This window comes from Rhea pennata, chromosome Z (genome assembly GCF_028389875.1).
Source record: "Rhea pennata isolate bPtePen1 chromosome Z, bPtePen1.pri, whole genome shotgun sequence".
In the NCBI taxonomy this organism is placed as follows: domain Eukaryota; kingdom Metazoa; phylum Chordata; class Aves; order Rheiformes; family Rheidae; genus Rhea; species Rhea pennata.
The window spans coordinates 19,986,854-20,005,678 of NC_084702.1; the positions used below are offsets into that span (position 1 = coordinate 19,986,854).

At 38.3% G+C, this 18,825-nt stretch overlaps 1 protein-coding gene across 5 annotated transcripts in view; it reads right to left on the bottom strand.

Moving 5' to 3' along the window:
* Positions 1-983: 983 nt before the first annotated feature.
* NFIB (nuclear factor I B) overlaps positions 984-18,825 on the bottom strand; it is a 170,479-nt gene continuing 152,637 nt past the window's right edge. For 3 of the 5 annotated variants that reach the window (XM_062600621.1, XM_062600620.1, XM_062600622.1), the window contains one exon: positions 3,095-3,196. In XM_062600621.1, coding sequence (XP_062456605.1) covers positions 3,179-3,196 — 18 coding nt within the window. In that variant the 3' untranslated portion in view covers positions 3,095-3,178. Of the gene's footprint in view, positions 3,197-14,026; positions 14,116-18,825 lie in introns of all 5 variants that reach the window. The other 2 variants (XM_062600624.1, XM_062600623.1) reach the window with 1 other exon arrangement.

Below are 18,825 nucleotides of genomic sequence, written 5' to 3' on the forward strand. Positions count from 1 at the left end.
TACCTCTCCCTTGCTCTTAAAAGCCATTTACTTAGTGAATGAATTCACTTACTATGCGGCTCAGAAAAAGAGCAACATAAAGTTGATTTTTTTTTAATTTATGCAAGTTAGCTATATATATATATCTTAAAGATTTTCTCTTCTACAGCTTCTCTCTCAGTAGCCTTTCCAGCCTTGCCTCTGCTGGTTTCTCCAGAAACGCTCCGCTGGTGGCATGGCTCCCACCGTGGCCAGCAGGTCCCAGGGCCAGGGCCACGCTTTGGCGGGAGGCTCCCAGGACACCTCTGAAGCGTAGGCACAGCCACGGGGGCTGCGTTGTCCCACAGGGAGCCCTGCTCTCACAGGTCTGCACCCACTTTCGCCCGTGCCCAGAGGAAGGGAAGCGCTTAGAGGGGAAAATGCACCCGACGCTGAGCGGCGCAGAACGGGCATCCCCGGGGTGCAGAGGGTCTCCAGCCACTGGCCCACTGCTAACCAGCAAGTTCTGACTGTACTAGAAATAAACTTTTATTTACATCCCCACCTAAGTCCGCACGCTCAAAAGCTCCGTTCACACCACAGTCTGCAGCCTTCTGTCTGACCTGCTGCCTGTCAAGGCACCATGAAAGGCAGAAGGCTGCAACTCACACGCTGTTAAAAACCCCCATTATCCCCAAAAAAAGTTTGACACTGATGAAAAGAAGGATATTTAGCAGTCGTGTAGACTAAAGGAGTCAAATTCTCTGCAGGAACAACTCCGGAGTCAACTAGCATCAATGGAGTTAGGCCAGCAAAGATTTTGTCCCTGTGTGTGCATTTCCTAGACAAAGCAAACATCTTTGTCATTCTGAGCTGAAAACATCTTCTAAAACGGATACTTTAGGATGCAGTGTCTTTGCCAGAATGGAAAAGGCTTCGTTTCACTGTGGGTCTTGGTATCTCTCTCTCTCTCTCTCTCTCTCTCATAAAAAAAATAAAGTAAAACAATTTCCTCAAGTCAAGTCTGCCTCCAACAGAATTCATTATTTATTTTTTAAATCCAGAAATGATTTCAGCTTGCACCCCAGGTGGGAAGTTAAAAAGAGGGAACCGATTTGAAAGTTTGTCACAGTAGGCAGAACAGTCGCTTTGCAGCCCTTGCCTGGCTAAGGGTGCACTGCTTCACAGCTACACTGTAAAGTGTTAAAAATCATCCCCACCCACCCCTGAATATATATATATGTATAAAAAAAAATCCCCGTCCATCTCTCAGTACACAAAAGGACCTCATCACACTGCAAAAATAGCAGTACCCACTTTGGTCAATTAAAACAAACAGAAAAAGCATACGTTACTCTTTTTTTTTTCTTTTAAATCTGTGTACTTACCTATAATAACCAATACAGCTAAAAGCACTACCTACATAGGCAAAACTTGGTATTGCATAATTCGTATAAATTTGAACCCCCTCCCCCCAAATATTAATTGGAAGATGAAAAACATGAAAGGTTAATAGAAAAAACACCAAAATACTGAAAATATTGCTGGTCGATTACAATTTTTAAGCGGCAACTATACACAGCCATGATATGCTTTATAAATGTGAGATAAAGGTATAACTGTCTAAAAAATCCATGATGTCACACTTTTTCCCATCTGGAGTACAAAATATTTTGTCATAAAAATGGTAAAGATTTAAAATGATAATAAATGCAGCAAAACAAGTGTAGTGATGTCAATTTTTTTGTGTTTTTTGTTTTTTTTGTTTTTTTCCGTTTTTTAGATTTCAAGGCAAGGCACGTAATGTGGACATTATATCTTCGTGCAAATTAGGATTACTGGAAAGAGTATTTTAACTGATTATTTTTTTAAAGAGACGTAGAGGCAAAATTTGTCTGCCCATGCACATTATATATCTGTCATTATGTGAAATTTGTTGAACAAGGCTAATTTCTGAAAGCACCATGCAAGTTTTCAGCACCCTGTGATTAGACCTACTTTAAGAGTGCATTGTTTTAAATATAACGTATCCCCATCCTGGTATTCCCAGTTTGTAAACGGTAAGCTTTGCCCTTGTGGCATGGATTTGCCCGTCTCTTTGTCTCTGTGATGCAGATTTTACAGAACCAGAGGTAAAACCTATGGGTTCTTGATGCAACCATAACTTTAAATAAATAAATCCTACCCCTCTCTGGAGGCAGCAGCTAACCAACATAAATGCTGTGTTTCCATTGATTTCTTCTTCTCAAGGACATGATTTGTCTTGATTTAATGCCTTTTAATGCCCTCAAAAACTGAGGGGAAGAATAAATTTGTTCCAAGTAATTTTTCATTCTTTTTTTAATCCCCTCAATTTAGAGTCCAAGGGCTGAAGGACTTATAATGATGACCCCTTAGATACGGTTTTTAAATTGCACTTGCCTCTATAAGTGTTTCTTCAGCGGGGAAAATGTTTAGGTTTTTTCTTTCTGTTTTTACTGTTGCATGAGGAGATAACACTTTTACCTACATAGAGGCATTTCTTCCATAAAGCCCGTGTGTTCATACTGACTTTGAAAATTCCAAACCGGGTAACACACTACAAAAGGCTTGGTGAAGGGCCAGAGTTTAATAAATCCACACTGATAACTAAAGGCTACAGAGCTTATTCTTAAAACGTCTAGAAATCAGAGTGTTGAGCAAATGGCTGGCTCACGGCCCTCGCCCTCCTGCAGCGCCGCTGCTGCCGCCTAGCCTTTGTTTTGTGAGATAACCAGGAATAGTGATCCCATGCGTAAACAACAAGAATACTAAACCAATAAAACTAGCTTATCATGCAAATATTAAGGCATCTAGAAAGTCAGTTAAAATATATTGTCAGAGACAGAACATCTATTTCCCAGCGGACTTCATATAACAAAGGCTACTTAGCAGCGGCTGCATTCTACCCATCAGTGAAATACCATCGACCCTCTGTATGTCATTACAGTTTCAATCATAAGGGAATTAGTGATTGTAAGTGCTGCAATTGCTGGTCTATTTTTCTTCTTTCTTCAGTTTCGTTTCTCATCCTTTCTTCCTTTCTTTTTTCTTTTTTTTTAATTTTCTTTTATTTCTTTTTTTTTTCCCTCAGTTGCTTGTTTCTGCTTGAAGGAAAGGCTCTCCAATTATGTTCAAACCATAATTTGGGACATTTGTCGGCAGGATCGGTGTCCTATTTGATACTTGAAAAGGAACCAAGCTAGCCCAGGTACCAGGACTGTTGAAAAATGGGGAGGGAGGAGGAAAGAGACAAGGGGAGAGAGAGAGAAAATGAAACACTAATTAAGCATCTTGCAAAAAACTGAACACGATGAATTTGAATGAGTCAAGCAATAGTCACTATAAACAGCACTACTTAAGATAAAATAAGAAACCATATTTGTGAACATCAGTTGAACTTCAACTATACAGAATTTTCTTTGCAAAAGCGTAACTTACTTGAAGAAAGGTAATTTTGTCAATATCTCAATTGCAAGTAGTGTTACTATTATCTTACACTAAATTGCTTGTTTAGCTATGAAAAAACTCCAGAGGCAAGTGAGCAGAGGAGATACAGCCAAACCATGTATGTGACACCACATGGAACCACAGATATTGTTTAAGAGCTAACGAGATTCATTACAGTGTGCAAGTTAGACTGCTCTTTCAAGAAGACAAAATAAAGGTTCAGTGTTTAAGTTCTCTGTGCATTTTTCTGCTCTTGCGTACCAGCAGTTTATCCTCAGATCACAAACTGTGCCCCAAAGTGCACAAGTTCCCTGTAGAATAGACAGCTTGGACTAGAAGAGCTTTAGTATTTGGGGAAAAAAATCTTTTTTTTTTTTTTTTTCTTTTCTAGATATTTTTGGAAAAATAGCACAGGATAATACAGAACCCAGTCATGTATACAATTGCTGTCAGTGGTAGCAATGAGTATCACACATTTTTCAACCACATTATGAGAAAGGAAACCTTTTCAAAGAAACTTGAATCACCATTTCAAAAGCACCTATGTCACTGATGCGTTTAAGTCCCAATGACACTCACATTTTTACCAAGTACTCACTAGCAGTAGGTACTGTACCCACTATAAAGCATTTGCAAGATGGGCACTTGAAGAAAGAAGGCCTGAGCTGCGTTTATTCAGTAGCCAGAGCAGACCCTGAGCAGCCTTTTACTTAGATGTGTTTCTGGCAACTCAGAAATAATGGGCTTTTGAGAAAGTCTGGTCAAATTTATTCAGAAGGAAAACGGCATCATTATGTCAGCAATCATTACCAAACAAGGAAAAACAAAACTGGACACACAGTGTGCAAACACTTGCTTCCTTCACATTGTGTCGCATCGAGTGTTTCTCTACACCAGACACGTGTACAAACACAGCTCCTTTCTTGGAAATACGCATTGGGATTAGATGGTAACACCTTTAAAATCTGAAAATGCTGACATCATATTTTTGTGAGGGCAGGACACTGCAAGTTTTCTTTCTTCTGTTTCTTTGGTCACCCCTCTGTAATACCCTCTCCAAGGATGAGCCTGTACACTTCTGGGTAATGCTAGCAGCAGGCATTAAGAGGAAGACAGACCCTTTTTAACTACTTTAAATTTATATATGATAATTACACTTGCTTGGCAGGTTTATGTAATCCTTTGAGTTGCTACTGTGTGAATGCTGAAGAGAGGAATCAACTTATTTTGTAAAATCCAGTAATCATGTTCCTCAGGTGATTCATACTAAAATTAATGGCAATAGTTTCTGTCATCTACTGATGTTCAATATTCTTCACCTTTCTAAATCTCTTCATTTACTATTTTGCTTTACATACCAAAATGTGGAAAACTGGCAGCCCTGCCTGTCTCAGTCATGGCCAAACTTTGAAGGGTGCAGAACTGATTTTATCCTCAAGGAATTATAAAAAGGATGGATTCCTTAAGATGTCTTTAATATGTCTGCAGTAACAATAATATTCGATAGCTTTTCTTTTCAATTGGGCATGTTCTTGAAGATTTTCTGAAAATCCATTTTTTAATCCTTTCTTTTAACAAAATGCTGGCTGTATTTTCAAAATATAAGATCAGCTAATCTGTTTGATTAAAGATTAAAAACAATCTAGTTGACTGTTCCAAATGCAATAGTTTTTGTTGTTGAAGAAATATCTTTTTTAAATTCAAACTCCGCATTTCTATAACAAATGTAAAGTAACTGCAAAGACTTAAACCCATTTATGCATGACAGATTTGTCCAATATGATCTGATGAAAAGATTATGGTTCTAAAAAACATGTTCTATATCAGAACATCTGAGAGACTTTATTGTTCCAACTCATTCTTCATCTTCCCTCACAATTCATGTTTGAAAAGGTATTTCTGGTTCCTATCTCTTTGGATTTTAGTGATGCTAAGAAGTAAATTATGAAATAACAGCAACAACAGAAATCATTTCCAAGTACAGTGCTTTGTAAAAATAGGAAATAGGAATAAAGGAAAACAAAACAAAACAAAAAGCAGACTTGTTTGTTTAAAAGCATGCCTTACAGTATACAGTGCATTACCATCCTGTTAGACAGGATTTACAGTATTTAGCCACTTTACATAAAATATAACAATAACTAAACGAATGTAAATTTTGTGTCAGATTAACACAGTATTACATGTTAAAACATTTTTTGTTGCAAAGGCTAGATATACTGCCTTCAGATTATCTTTCTGGAGAATTACAGTGCACTTCAGTGGCTGGATGTTTATGTGTTTTTTTTTTTGTTTTAAAGTTGACAACCTTCTAATGTCTACAGTGGATAAGGGAAACCAGTTAACGCTGATAAAGAACAAATTACTATTTGTAACAGCTTTTTTATCCAGTACTTCACATAGAGGAGACAGAGTTCTTGATATTTCGGAAAGTGCTCAATAAAAATAAATTGTAGTAAGTGACTAATAGGACTGTCATTGCCATATGACTAACAAATTTAATATAGATGTTTATTTAAACCTTTCAAACCTGCCATCTTATATTATGGCCATGACAAAAATGTAGTGTGCAATAAATTTGTCTATGCTGCTTATGAATCCTCAGGGAGGAATAAATCTCCTATGTCAATGCTACGCAGATCCCAAACGAGTTTTACAAGTCTCTTACTCGTGGCGCACGGGTCAAGCACTGGGGGACACTGATGGTTGCTACGGGGCTGCCTTCCAGCCGCTGGAGGTAACGGTGAGCCCGCCTGCGCCCCCGCGGCGCTGATACACGGACACGCCGTTCCTGCGCTGTGTTTGCAAAAGGAGCCGCTCCTCAGGTGTCCCGATGTCTCTGACCTACGCTCGCCCACTGGGCAGCAGCTAGGTCTCACCCACAGCAAGGAAGGACAGGATTTTCAAAGCGTGATGAACTCAGACTGCATTTTAGGGACTAAACTTCAGGAATTATCAAATTGCATTTTGATGAAATTGCATCCTGGGACACCTCAGTCCTGGTACCACCAGCAAGTACTTAGTGCAAATTGAGGAGGAAACACCAACTAAAACTATTGATATAAACAGTACAATGAAGCACTAATCATGGCTTAGTGCTCTGAAAACTGCAGTGAGGCAAAGAATAACCAGAAGTGTAACTCAGGCTTTGCTAAGCTGCAAATATACAGTTGTCTATCTCACATTCCCACAAAAAAATTCCCATAAAAGTTATAGTAAATTTAGCTTAACGTTCAATTGCCATATGAGCCACTCCCTCCTTTGCAGTTCCCCAGGGCTTTCGTGTGCAACTGAAGACAAGGCTAGCACCCATCATGCGAGCCAGACTGACAGCATAGGAGATCAATATTCTCTGTCAGTTTTCTCAAACTTGCTCTGAAGCTATTTTCTGTAAGAACATGACAGCTGAGTTTCTACCACAAAAAAATCTGTGATTTCTCCACAGAGCTGCCTAGCAAAATCACCGGTTAATGCTAACTACAAAACAAACTCTGGTTTGTTTCCTTCACCACACTGTTTGGTGGCCTGTGTAAGGCCCAGGTAAGCTTTCAGCCCTTGGTTGCAGAGACCTTTTCTTTGTTCACTGGGTGCCACAACACAGGGGAAGAGCAAGGTGTGCCCAAGCTCTGCTGCTGCCCGGTGCAGGTGGGAGCTGGCTGTCCCAGCGGAAGCTAAAGGGACATGCATCTGCCCTCCAGATAAATATCTGTTCCTCCAGACAAAAGAAGTACTGTATGTATGATTGGGAAAAAGGTGTCTACTGTACTCCTCAGCTCATTTCTCCTGAAGAAATCTGTGGAGCCTTGGGCTGACAGAGGTTATAGTATTCTACTATACACTTGTATACACTTGTCACTTGCACATAAAATGAGATCTCTCCCCCAACACCACAAACTTTGTGATTATGTCTTGAACAAAATTACAAGAAAATCACCATCAGACACTGCTTGCAGTTACCTGTGAGATTCGGACCAGTAGCCCTTGCGAGAGAGACTGGCTCACAAGACCACCTTCCTGAAGCCTTATGCCTCAGAGTAATTTTACTAGCAGAGGCAGTGTTCTCTCACCGTATCTAGCTTATCAGTATCAGAAGTGCTATACAGGCACCATTCCTTTGTCTATCCACAGCAAATATAGTTTGTTTATCCATTCAAATGTATTAAAACAGCAAAGAAAAACTCTGCAAGTATCCTAGAGGGTTAACATTCTCTGTTACAGCTTTAACATGCTAATTCAATCAAGGTTTCTGCCAAGAGTTCCTTCTAAAGATAATAATTGCTCTTTCAAGAAGCTCTGATTAAAATATTACTGGAATGGACCACTAGCAGTACCAGTATTAAAGGCATATATAGTCCACTTTCGAGATTATAATCATATAAAGACAATAATAAAGTTTAAAAAACAAATACAATAAAGAATAAATCCAATTAGACTTCGGAAGCATTTTAATATTCTTATTTTCCACAGTTAATATATTTTCAAAATTTTCGAAAGTCTATAAAGAGTATTGCATCATCCAGAGAGGAAAGTCTCCTACTAAAACAGCAGTCTCCTAAAACAGTATTTTCCTCTTGCAACCTTACTGGCATTTGCATGAACATACCAGCTAACCCAAGGTAAACCACAACATGCCAGACCAATCTTTGGCTGAAAGAGGTAGAAATGCCTTTGATGTTGACAGAAATGTCACAAGTGAGTTACCAAGTAAGGTTATTCTAAATCTATATTAAGCAAGTGCGCCCCCACAGAAATACAGGGAACGCTACCATTTCAAATTGTTGCAATCGTATGAACTTTGGTTAGCAGTTGTGCTAACCTCTGTGCCCTAGACAAATTTCAACTCACACATTTCTGCTGAAAGAATAACCATCCCTCAACATCTACTTAATGTAATACTTCTGCTACTCTCTACGCTACACTAGTATCTGCAGCTAAACATCTGCCAAATGTCACCTCCAAGGTGGGTTTTTATTTCAAGAGATATCATATTAAGTATATCCCTGCTTAACTTAGGAAGATTTCCACAGTTGGTTAGGCACATACCATCTGTCTAGCAAATGGAGGAGGTGAAGACCTTCTGACTTATGCCTGGAGGAGGGAAAGGGAGATTCTGCTGTTGTGATGCTGTCTCTTCCTGCAGACCTCTTTTCATGACAGAGTGACAAAAAATGTAAAGAAGGGTCAGGGAGAGGCCACACAGCTGCCTGATATTAAAGTAAGTCCATAAAGTAAGTCCACAGCAGAAATAGGGCCCAGAGAAAAGCTGTGTGCCCATTCTGTGCTCTGGAGCACTTGTGCATGTGTGTTTGGAGCAAGGCTGGGGCTGAAGGAGGTGTGCAAACACATGCACGCACACGGAGCGCAGCAACCGAGGGGACACTCCGCTCCTATAGAGCCAAACCATGGAGAGTGAGTGCTTGAGCGACTTATGTCGCCTACGAAAAACAGCCTCTGCTCTTTCAAATAAGCTTACTGAAACAAATAAATAACAATACAACTACGAGTACAGTGATGGTCCAAGGAGATGACAGCTGTGGGGATGTGCAAAGGAAAGGGCCTCCCTTAAATGTCCAAACTACTTTTTTCCCCCTCCAAATCTATGGTGACTCTCTCTTCAAAAATTGCCAGCAGACATATTTGTAAACTTAATCAAAGCAGCATTTACATGTTTTTCCCAGATTTTTCAATTCCCAACTGCAATTTGTTAATTTCTGTATCTTAACACTTTAAAGAAATTAAATGTTCACTTATCTGTATACTTTATCTGCATAATTAAATGCAGATAATCCTAACTGCAGAAAAAAAAATAAAATGTATTTTTATTGCTTCAAAAGAACATTTGGAGGTAAGATGATCCAGAAGCAGAAATCTGGAGTAACCAAGGGGTTAAAGATAAAATTTACACTTGGGAATTCTCTGCAATATGCTCCTCCTTCCCTAGCAGTGCTGCCAAAAATCATCTGACAGGAAACTTAAGATTAAGTTTGTCCTACCTAAGTGAACAAAGAGTGCTCAGAACAGGCAACCAGTTTACTGCAGAGCGGGAACTTTCTAATCCTGCTGGAATCCGCAGTGCTGCTCAGAAAACATTACTGAAGTTGTTTTCTTTAACATCTTGCTTCAGGATCATCTCATTTTGGTCACACTGCAGTTTTTGCTGCCTCTCCCATAAAGGTTAACTTAAAGCTCCAAACATAATCATGTGGAAAATGGACATTATTGATTCCTATGCTTCATTATTCCCCCATTCTAAGTCCCTGAAGTTCAAGTTCAATCTGGAATTACATCATGTCTGGTTTCTCCTGGTTACCAGACAGCTTGAGACGTGACCACAGCTACAGAAAAAACAAACAGCCTTCTTCACGCTTCGGCTCCCCTATCGATTCAAACATAAACTTTTTTTCTTTCTCTCAAGTATGCTTCAAGTATGGAGCATGGTTAATTTAGAGATTAAGTTCCAAATTAGATTATCTAATGGCATCTTAATGGATTGCTGACCCATTTCCTGTGGGATGGCAGCATGCAAGTCTGGCTTGAATACAATTAATTTCTTAGGAAGTGTTCTGAAGACGTTTGCCTAGATGGAGAGGAAACATAATGTTCTGTGCATCTTTCTGTATTACAGGCTTGGGTGAAACTATTAGCGATAGCAACTCAAATTGATAAAGACAAGGTTTTCCTTTTGTGAATACTTTTACCATCAGGAAAGTTGGCATTTCTGCTCTTAAACTTCAATGCCTGAATTGATACTTTTCTTCTTAAACGCTACAGAACAGAGGCCAGGGAGGGCAGGGTGGGAGGGGTGGGGGAGAAGGCAGGGAGAACCATTGCTCTAACAGGTGTCTGCATTTGCCAAAACATGTGTGCCAAAAGCAAAGCTGTTGAATGTGTTACTTTGGTTGTTTTTGACAGATTCAAAACATATGCAAGGACCTGTGATACAAAAGCAATTCTTACCAATTTTCACTCCCCCCCCCTACTCCTTTCACAAAGCAGAGATTATTCCATTTGACTGCATTATCAGCACTATTATCATAACCCCAGAGTGGTGCTGGGGAAAAAGTGCTGCTTGCAAATTGAACATGTGAACACCCCTACAGCTAAAGCTGAGAAGGAAATTCAGCTCTGAGAATAAAAGTCCCCTCAGGAGCTCCAGGAACAAACCAGCTGTTGTACTGTCCCTATGTGTCAAGATAACAGACTGAAAGCAGGAAATGCTAACCTAGCACATTTTTGCCTGGGTAGTGTCAATGTAACATTAAAGTAGCAGTTAACTCACAAAACTAACAAAGTAAGATTGTTTAAAAAATAGTTAATAATAAAAAACTATTTAAGAAAATCTGAGTTAAAATGCACAGTTTGATATTGAAAATTTGTTTACAGTTTGTGAAAGACTTTGAAATACTCGATATGCTATAAAAGAGTTCGGTCATGCAGTCCCTTGTAAGTTGTCCCATTGGAATTAATTAATATCCACAGAGTAACAGACCACTTGAGACCTTGTCTCAAGCTCTTGTATGAGACTCTGCCCCCTGCCCCCTACTTTCTCTCACTCATGTCTTAAGTTCACTTCTTGCCTACATCCTAGCTCTCATACAGCGCCTCAGACTGTGTTTTCCTTATCGAGCCTTACTAATTCACACAGCCCTCACCTTCTGTTTCTAGGAATATAAACTTATCACAAAATTGCAGATATGCAATTTTATATATATATATATATATATATATATATATATATTTAGTAGGTTCTGGGTATCTCTTTCACCTGTATAGCAAAAATTGACTTAGGCAGTCCTGTAGCACCTGAGACCTTAATTCTAGTGATATGCTTAAACGTTGTTCAGAGTTCAGCAGATATAGTAAAATATATACCATAAATGTTACAAATAAGCAATTACGAATTTACTTCTAGATAGTCAGAGAACCAGGAATCGAACAAAAATTACTTCCAAGTATCTTACCAAATGAATAGGATTTCTTTCTCATTTTTAGGATGTTCACGGGGTATTTTGTAAAAGTATTTCCTTTAAAGACACCAACTAAGAAAAGTATTCAGCTAGCTTTTAATATAATTGTCTATTACGACTGTTTCATTTTGGAATAAAATGGTGCACCAACGACCTGAGGGGATTTATTTTATTTTATTTTATTCAAATTCTCTTTCGGCCACTGCCCATTCATTTGCAAGTACATCACCATTGTCCTGTATCCAGGACTGCAAGTGAAAATAGGTAAATAATTTCATATGGAAAGAAAGGCCCAGCAAGTTTACTTTGAAATATAGATACTACTTTTCTTGTCAAGCAAGGTAGGGAGTTAATAATAAGAAAATCGACAAAAAAAAACCCAACTGTTTTTATCATCTTTCTCTCTTCCCAAGCCTTCAGCGTATAGGTCACTGGTAATGCCCCAAGAGAAAGCTTTCATCTCGGTCGCCTCCATTACCTGATTTCTGTACAGACTGGACAGGTAGTATTCAGGCATTGCCAACTCTTTGGCCTTCTTAAGGTCAAAATTTCTGGAAAATCAGTATGCTTAACATAATTGCAAAATCCTGCTTTAAAAAATGAAACTGAGCAGCATCCTAATGCATACTTTGCAGGAATAAATTTATAAAATAGTTTTGCAGTAGAAAATTTGACTTTCTGAACAATAATATGTCTTTTTTTCTTTCTTTTTTTTTTCCAACAGCAACAATTCCTTTCCAGAATACATTCTTCCTTTTAGTGTTACAAAGGCTCACTACTCATTAATCTACACTTGAATCATTTTTGTTCTTAGATCCTCACTTACATGGATATTTGAAGAAGAATGCTATACTTCAAGGGCCAGATTGTAAAAGCCATCTACTTAGGGAGAATTACGATAACACTTCTTTGTCCTCAAAGCCTGTGCGTGTATGGTCTAGATGTGGTCAGCAGACACCCTTGAAATAGTACAGGTGCAAGCACACCCAGCAGCACTGATGTACAGGTAGGGTCAAGTAGGCAAATAGCATCTGAGCAGTTTTGCATATAAAGGTGGGAGAATCATGCAACATTCCTGCATTCATCATCAGATGTTCCTTGGTCATCAGTAGGAAACCATCTTCCCCCCTTTCTTTTCAAAATTTACACCTAATGATCACGTGTGATGGTACTAAAAAACAAAATTCAACAAACCTTGGTTCAGCACTTCAACCAGTGTAAGTAGGCAATGCTTTAAAGCAGGGTGCAGAGTGATGACTGATTTAAACTATTCAAGGATGGGCAGTTGTGAGATAATTTACTAACTCATGTCAGCGTGCTGGGAAAGTAACATCCTTTGTAGTGGGAGAATAAATCACTCCCTCTGCACTACATTAGCTCAGTTTGGACTCTTAGTAGTATATTGAAATCTGTGCCAGTTACTGCATGATGGGGATTTATAATGTGAATCACAGCCCTTGAGGAGCTGAAGTGAATCCATTAGCTAATCTTCCATTGTATCATTTAATCTATGATGGGGGAAGGGACTACACTGTGAGTTTTCACCAGAATTACTCCAGATTTTCAATATTATTACACAGATAATGCAGAAAGTGTGTGCAGTTTAGTAAGTAAGTCACCATCAACACGTCAGTAAAATAACAATGTTCACAGTATTTAAACTTCGGTTTTGTAAACAATACTTAATTTCAAATTCCATAATTAGGCCTCTGAATCAGTACCCAAAAGCCTCAAACCTTCTAGCAATCCACAGTACAGTATAGCACATTAAAAAGCTTTTTGCAAAGATTTCATATATTCACACTCACATGTACATACATACTTACACAGCCTATCTAGAAGTAACTGCACTCTCATGTGTACACAAATTTCCAAGAAGTATTTAAAATTATTCTGAGGGACCAAATAGCTAATGCTTCATTTGTTGGGGTCGTGATCTGCAGCCTTTACTTTACACGTACAATCCCCACTAAGTGCTGAGTGTTACTGAGAACCCTGCAGGTCAAAGAATTGAAAGACTGATGTACCACCTAATAATGCCTATTTATTTATACACCTATGCAGACACACACACCCCTACTATTACCATAACTGATGACAAAGAAAAGGTAAAAGATAGTAATGTATAATTGATTATTGTACCAAAACCTAAAGCTTTTCTTGCATAAAAAAAAAGGAATTGTCTTTTGTGAAGATCCAGTCCTAATTATTTTGTCATTTACTTTAAAAAGGAGAAGGAGATGGTTTGTATCTCACCTTCATGTACATGTTAGTGACCTAAATCTACACCAGCTGATTAGTGATAAGTGTTTCTATAGATAGTATGATTATTATGATTATCATTGCCCAAAACACCACCACCTCAGAAATTTTACTCACCTATATCTTTATTAACACCATCTTTTCTTTGTAGTAACAACTGATCACCGAGAAATATGACTGTAAACTCTAAAAACCACAATTTCATTCTTTAAGCCTAAAATCAAAGATCATCTGAATGTCTATTCAAGAAATGTACATGTTTTGTTCAAATGCTAACATATATTCCTTAACAGGGCTGCTAAAACAGATACTGTAGCTCAATGTAACTTTTTTAGATGTAGTGTAGGGGGTGGAAATAATTAAAATGTTACCTTTGCCAAGTAATTCCCAATGTATCCTCACTGGCACTGGGGTATAAATGCCTGCTGTTTTGATTCACGGTCCAGTCACAAATCCTCAGCTGTCAATTGAAACCTAGCAGTCAGATATGGATCGAGTACTACAGTTTTTAGTATTTAAATGAATACATGCAAACTAGTACTGTACATGGCAAAAGCCTTACTTTCCAAAGAAGTAATTTTAAAAAAGAAAACAAACAAACAAAAATAACTTAATGAAAAATAAGTGCCTACAGATTTGCTTAAGATAATGCCACTTTAATATGCTCCTCTATTAATAAAGCATAAAAGAGTAACTAGTGTTTAGCACATAACAATTAGCCATTATTAGATTACAAACGGAGCTGGAATAAAAGAAAATGTTAATATTCAATAGTGAAATATTTTAAGAAAGAAAATCAAAATGCTGTATTCTATAAGCAATGCTCTAAATAATGTGTATTAAGTTAAGGTCAAATATAATCAATATCTCAAAGCATGCATTTGGTGAAACACAGACGACATGCAATTTATAGAAAAATTGCTCGAATTACACAAACTGTATGGCCTTATCTTGCTATTTAAGAAGGGTAAAGGAATTTTGTAATTGAAGTTTATTAATTTGGTGTTACTGAGAGTGGTTTTACTTAGCAAGAGGTGATAAAATAATCTAATCTTGTTCTAGACTTGGAATAATAGCATTTAAAATATTTTATTACATTTTAATATAATAAGGAATGTATTAAATGTAAGCTGAAACAAATTCTTCCCAGATCCTCAGATCATCAGTTCTGCCTTCACAGATTGTTCAAGTAACCCTATATAGCTCTGTTTGTTTAACAGCTGCCTTATGGTGCTAGCAGATTTATTGAAAAGATATACTGCTTATTTTTAAGAAAGTAAACTTATCTGGCTTGTGAAGAAAACATATAAAAAGCATACATTTCAATCTCTGTATAGTCATGCTACATATAAATCACTGTACCATCATGTATGATAGAGCACTCTGAATTGAAAATAACTGTTGCTGAGTTTAATTGCATTCAACACAATTCAGCTTTCTCTATGCATATTCACAGTCTTCACGGTGCACAGGCTACAGCAAGCAAACTAAAATAAATTATTTTCACAGGAGCACAATTAATTACAGTCTTTTCCTGTACATATACATATGGTCAGGACAAGACAATATTGCAAATCTGACCCTGTGTGGCTGTTATACTCACAAGCTTCCTGCTGTTAAGGTCTGAGAAATGGAAATGTTAGTCTCTGATGTTTTCATAGGGATTGTTTCTTGTTTGTTATCTAAAGAACTCGAAGGGAACTTCTAAAGGCCACTAAAAGCATGACTAAACCACATGAAATTAACCAGAAAAGGAAATACACAGTCTAAAAGTTTGCTAGAGGTAACTGTGAAGAACACATTAGATGTTTAAAGAGAAGGGTAAGAAAATACTTTGTACAGTCACTTTATAAAATGGTACGGTAAATCCGATTTTAACTGAAGACATAGAAAAATGTATCAGCTCAGTTACTCAGTGTGCATTAGCTGTATTTCTGCTATAATCTTTAAGAATGTGTCATCATTTTCATTGCAGAAGTGTATTTTAAGGCCTTATAATTATAAAACTCACTTTCAGCTGAAATATAAGACCTAATTTTTTTTAAAAAAAAAAAAAAGTGTAAAATTTAAAAATAAATACTCTTTGGCCGAGCAAAAGAAATGCTAGAATCCCAAACTTAATGCTACCGAATGATTTGATGCACTTAGATTTAACTCAAAAATCTGGCAAGCATTTACTTTGCAGTAGAACCTGACTGCACTTGCAATTTAGGGGAAACAATACAGGTTGATACATCACATATTAATAAATCAGCTATTACACTCAACAGTAATACTCTTCCCATAGTTTGTACAACAAATACAATTTTATACAATTAATGTATTAAAGTTGTAATTAAAAAAGATCAAAAATGAGCTTTTCAAATCTATTTCAAAAATGTCTGTAATGGCATACGTCGTAATATACACTCATACACACCCCAACACACGAATAGCTAAATACTGAAATAATACTTATGGAACATACGTATTTTAAATACATGCTGTACAAACATACCTACAAGTACATGAAGATTCATACTATACCAGATATATAGTTAGTATAAACTATACCAGCTATGCCTGACTTGTAGTAATGACAAGTATTAGAAAAACTAGAAATCTGTACGATGTTCTGTGACAAGCCTGGGACTGCACTGGCTGTGTCGAAAACCACCTTCCCAACACTAAAATCTGATTTTTCCACACTTCTTGGCAGCCTCATATAGCTGCCATTTTGTTTTTAAAAGTTAACATGCTAGGAAAATGTTTTTTTTTTTTTTTTTTTTTTTTCTTTCTGATGTAAAATTTTCTCTCCCAAATCGCTCCTGCTTGGAGGTCAGTATGCCTAAGACAGAAGGTTAGGATAACAAACTATTTAGAAATATCACTTGAAGAGTTGGCATCACTTACATTCACTGAGTACTTCCTGGGTAAAAAGGCTGGAAAAGCCTAAAAGAGCTCTAAGACACCACCCGCTGTCCCCATCCCCGCTCTGTTTGAAGGAAGAAGACATCCGTTTGGAGCACCAGCAGGAATGCTGCCCACAGAGGACACACGGACAGCCTCGTAGGAAAAGCCTGGCAGCAGAGCCCTGACGGATGCGCCTGGCTCTGGGAGGACGTGGCGCACTTAAGCACAGTGCTTTGCACTCTGTCTGTTGTCTGGAGTCATGCTGAATGCTTTCTGGCCAGTTACAGGTCTTAGAGTAACTTCAGTGGCCTTTAAAATTATGCCATGGTGTCAGGTGCAGAGGAGAAGGCACTCTTGCCCGCAGCAACCCCTAGAAGAGTTTGTGCACAGGAGATGTGAAAAGGAGAGGCAGGAAACTACTTGTAGGCTGCCTGAGAAAGCTCAAATTCCCCGGCAGATGGACTTAACAAATAGTCTGAGCCAGATGTGTTTAATAAATGCTGAAAAACTTTACTAATGTTCTCAAAAATATGTTTTGAATGCAGAATAAATGACATGATTTGGCATGTGACAGGGTGAAAAGTCTTTCCTAGAAGGCTGCTGGAAAGGCCTGCCTTCCAGTCTCACAGCTTTGCCACTTGGAGCAAAGCAAGCCACACAAACTCTCTTCCAGTAATGTTTTCCACCCACACAACATTACTGGGTATTTTTTAATTTCTTTCTCACCTAAGCACCCATAAGCAGAACATGGAGCTGTGCCATGAGGAGAAAAGGGGGCCTGGCTTCACAGTGCACCACAAGGCCTCACTGGCAGCCGGACCACCCCCAAGACTTGGCTCTGCAGCGCTCTTTTGCCCCGGGATGCATCCTCATCACGACACTCACGAGCAAGGAGAGCGCTCAAGGCTGGCACTAAAGACTACCCAGCTGCAAGTACTTCTGCAGTGAGCCCATGCAGCTTGCTCACCCCCTCCAGCAGCTCACATGAAGGGGCCACCAGCCCATGGACCAGCCAAAACTGGACTCAGCCCGTCCCGATCCCTGTCACCGGCCACAGCCATTCACTTTCCCTGTTCCTGTTTTGCCACCAGTTATGTGGCACCAAGCACAGTCTCGCCTTGCAGGCTGCTCCAAGGCCCTGTAGTGTGCAGCTCTGTTCTGCCAGAGAACCAGACTATCACCATCACTATCTTTTCTTTCTATATTGGGCTATCCTGCAGCATTTCCCATACGCAGCTGTCATGTACATTAACATCTTATAGCCAACAGCTCAACCTCTAATCAGAGTTTGAATAATTTTAAGGGTTAATATTTAAGTGAGTTTTGTTTTCTCATATTTAAAGAGCAGTCATCTAAGATTAATACATACTTCAAGCTTCTTCGATGATTAGTAAAAGTAAACAAATATTTTGGCAAGTGTAATAGGAGACTGTACTATAGTTTCTGCCATTTGAGAAAAGCCCATAAAACTTAACATTTGCATATTGTCATTGTTTTGACTGAAACTTCCTTTAAATGTGTTTCCTTTCCAGCAAGCATATGTGAAAGGTGACCTCTTATCCATTTACATACCTTCCTCATGCTCACGTGACCAAGTTTTACGTCAAACTGTCAATTATGATAAGGCACACAATAAGAACAGCCTAAGTGTTGATAACCTGTTTCCTGGCTTTACTGAGAAGTTCTGTTAAGAGTCTACTTGTGTTCTTCTTCCAGGCTTTTGCTGAAAGCAAAAGCAACATCCACCCAAAATATCTTAAAAACAGATACTGTGCTTTCAGTGGACATTTAAGTTTACAATTTCCATGATGAACAGTATGAAGAGAATTCAATTTTGAATTGCATAATTCAGTAACTAAAGGATGCATCTGGAAAGAACAACTTCCTACTAAAGAGGCAGGGCAGTCCTGTGTGTAGGAAATAAAAAGCTATTTGCAATTTTCTCATTTTACATTTTAGAGACCTGAAGTGTTTATTATAGCTGTATACGTGGCAAAATGTCTCACTAATAAATGCCAAAGCTGTGTGAAAAACATGAATACCGCACACCACATGCAGAAAGCCCAAGCTGTAGTGAAATCCATGCAGATGTGTTAAGAAGTGCAAGGACTAAAAGAGTTTATCAGATCCTCAGTAACTAGGCCAGCACAAGTTAGCACATTTTACTAGCACAGACAGTAATGTTTGAGAGGTCATTGATTTCATGCACCTCAAATAACTATTCCATTTACAGCTATTTTTTAAATTAAAACCAAAAATGCCAGTCCCAGGCCCCAAG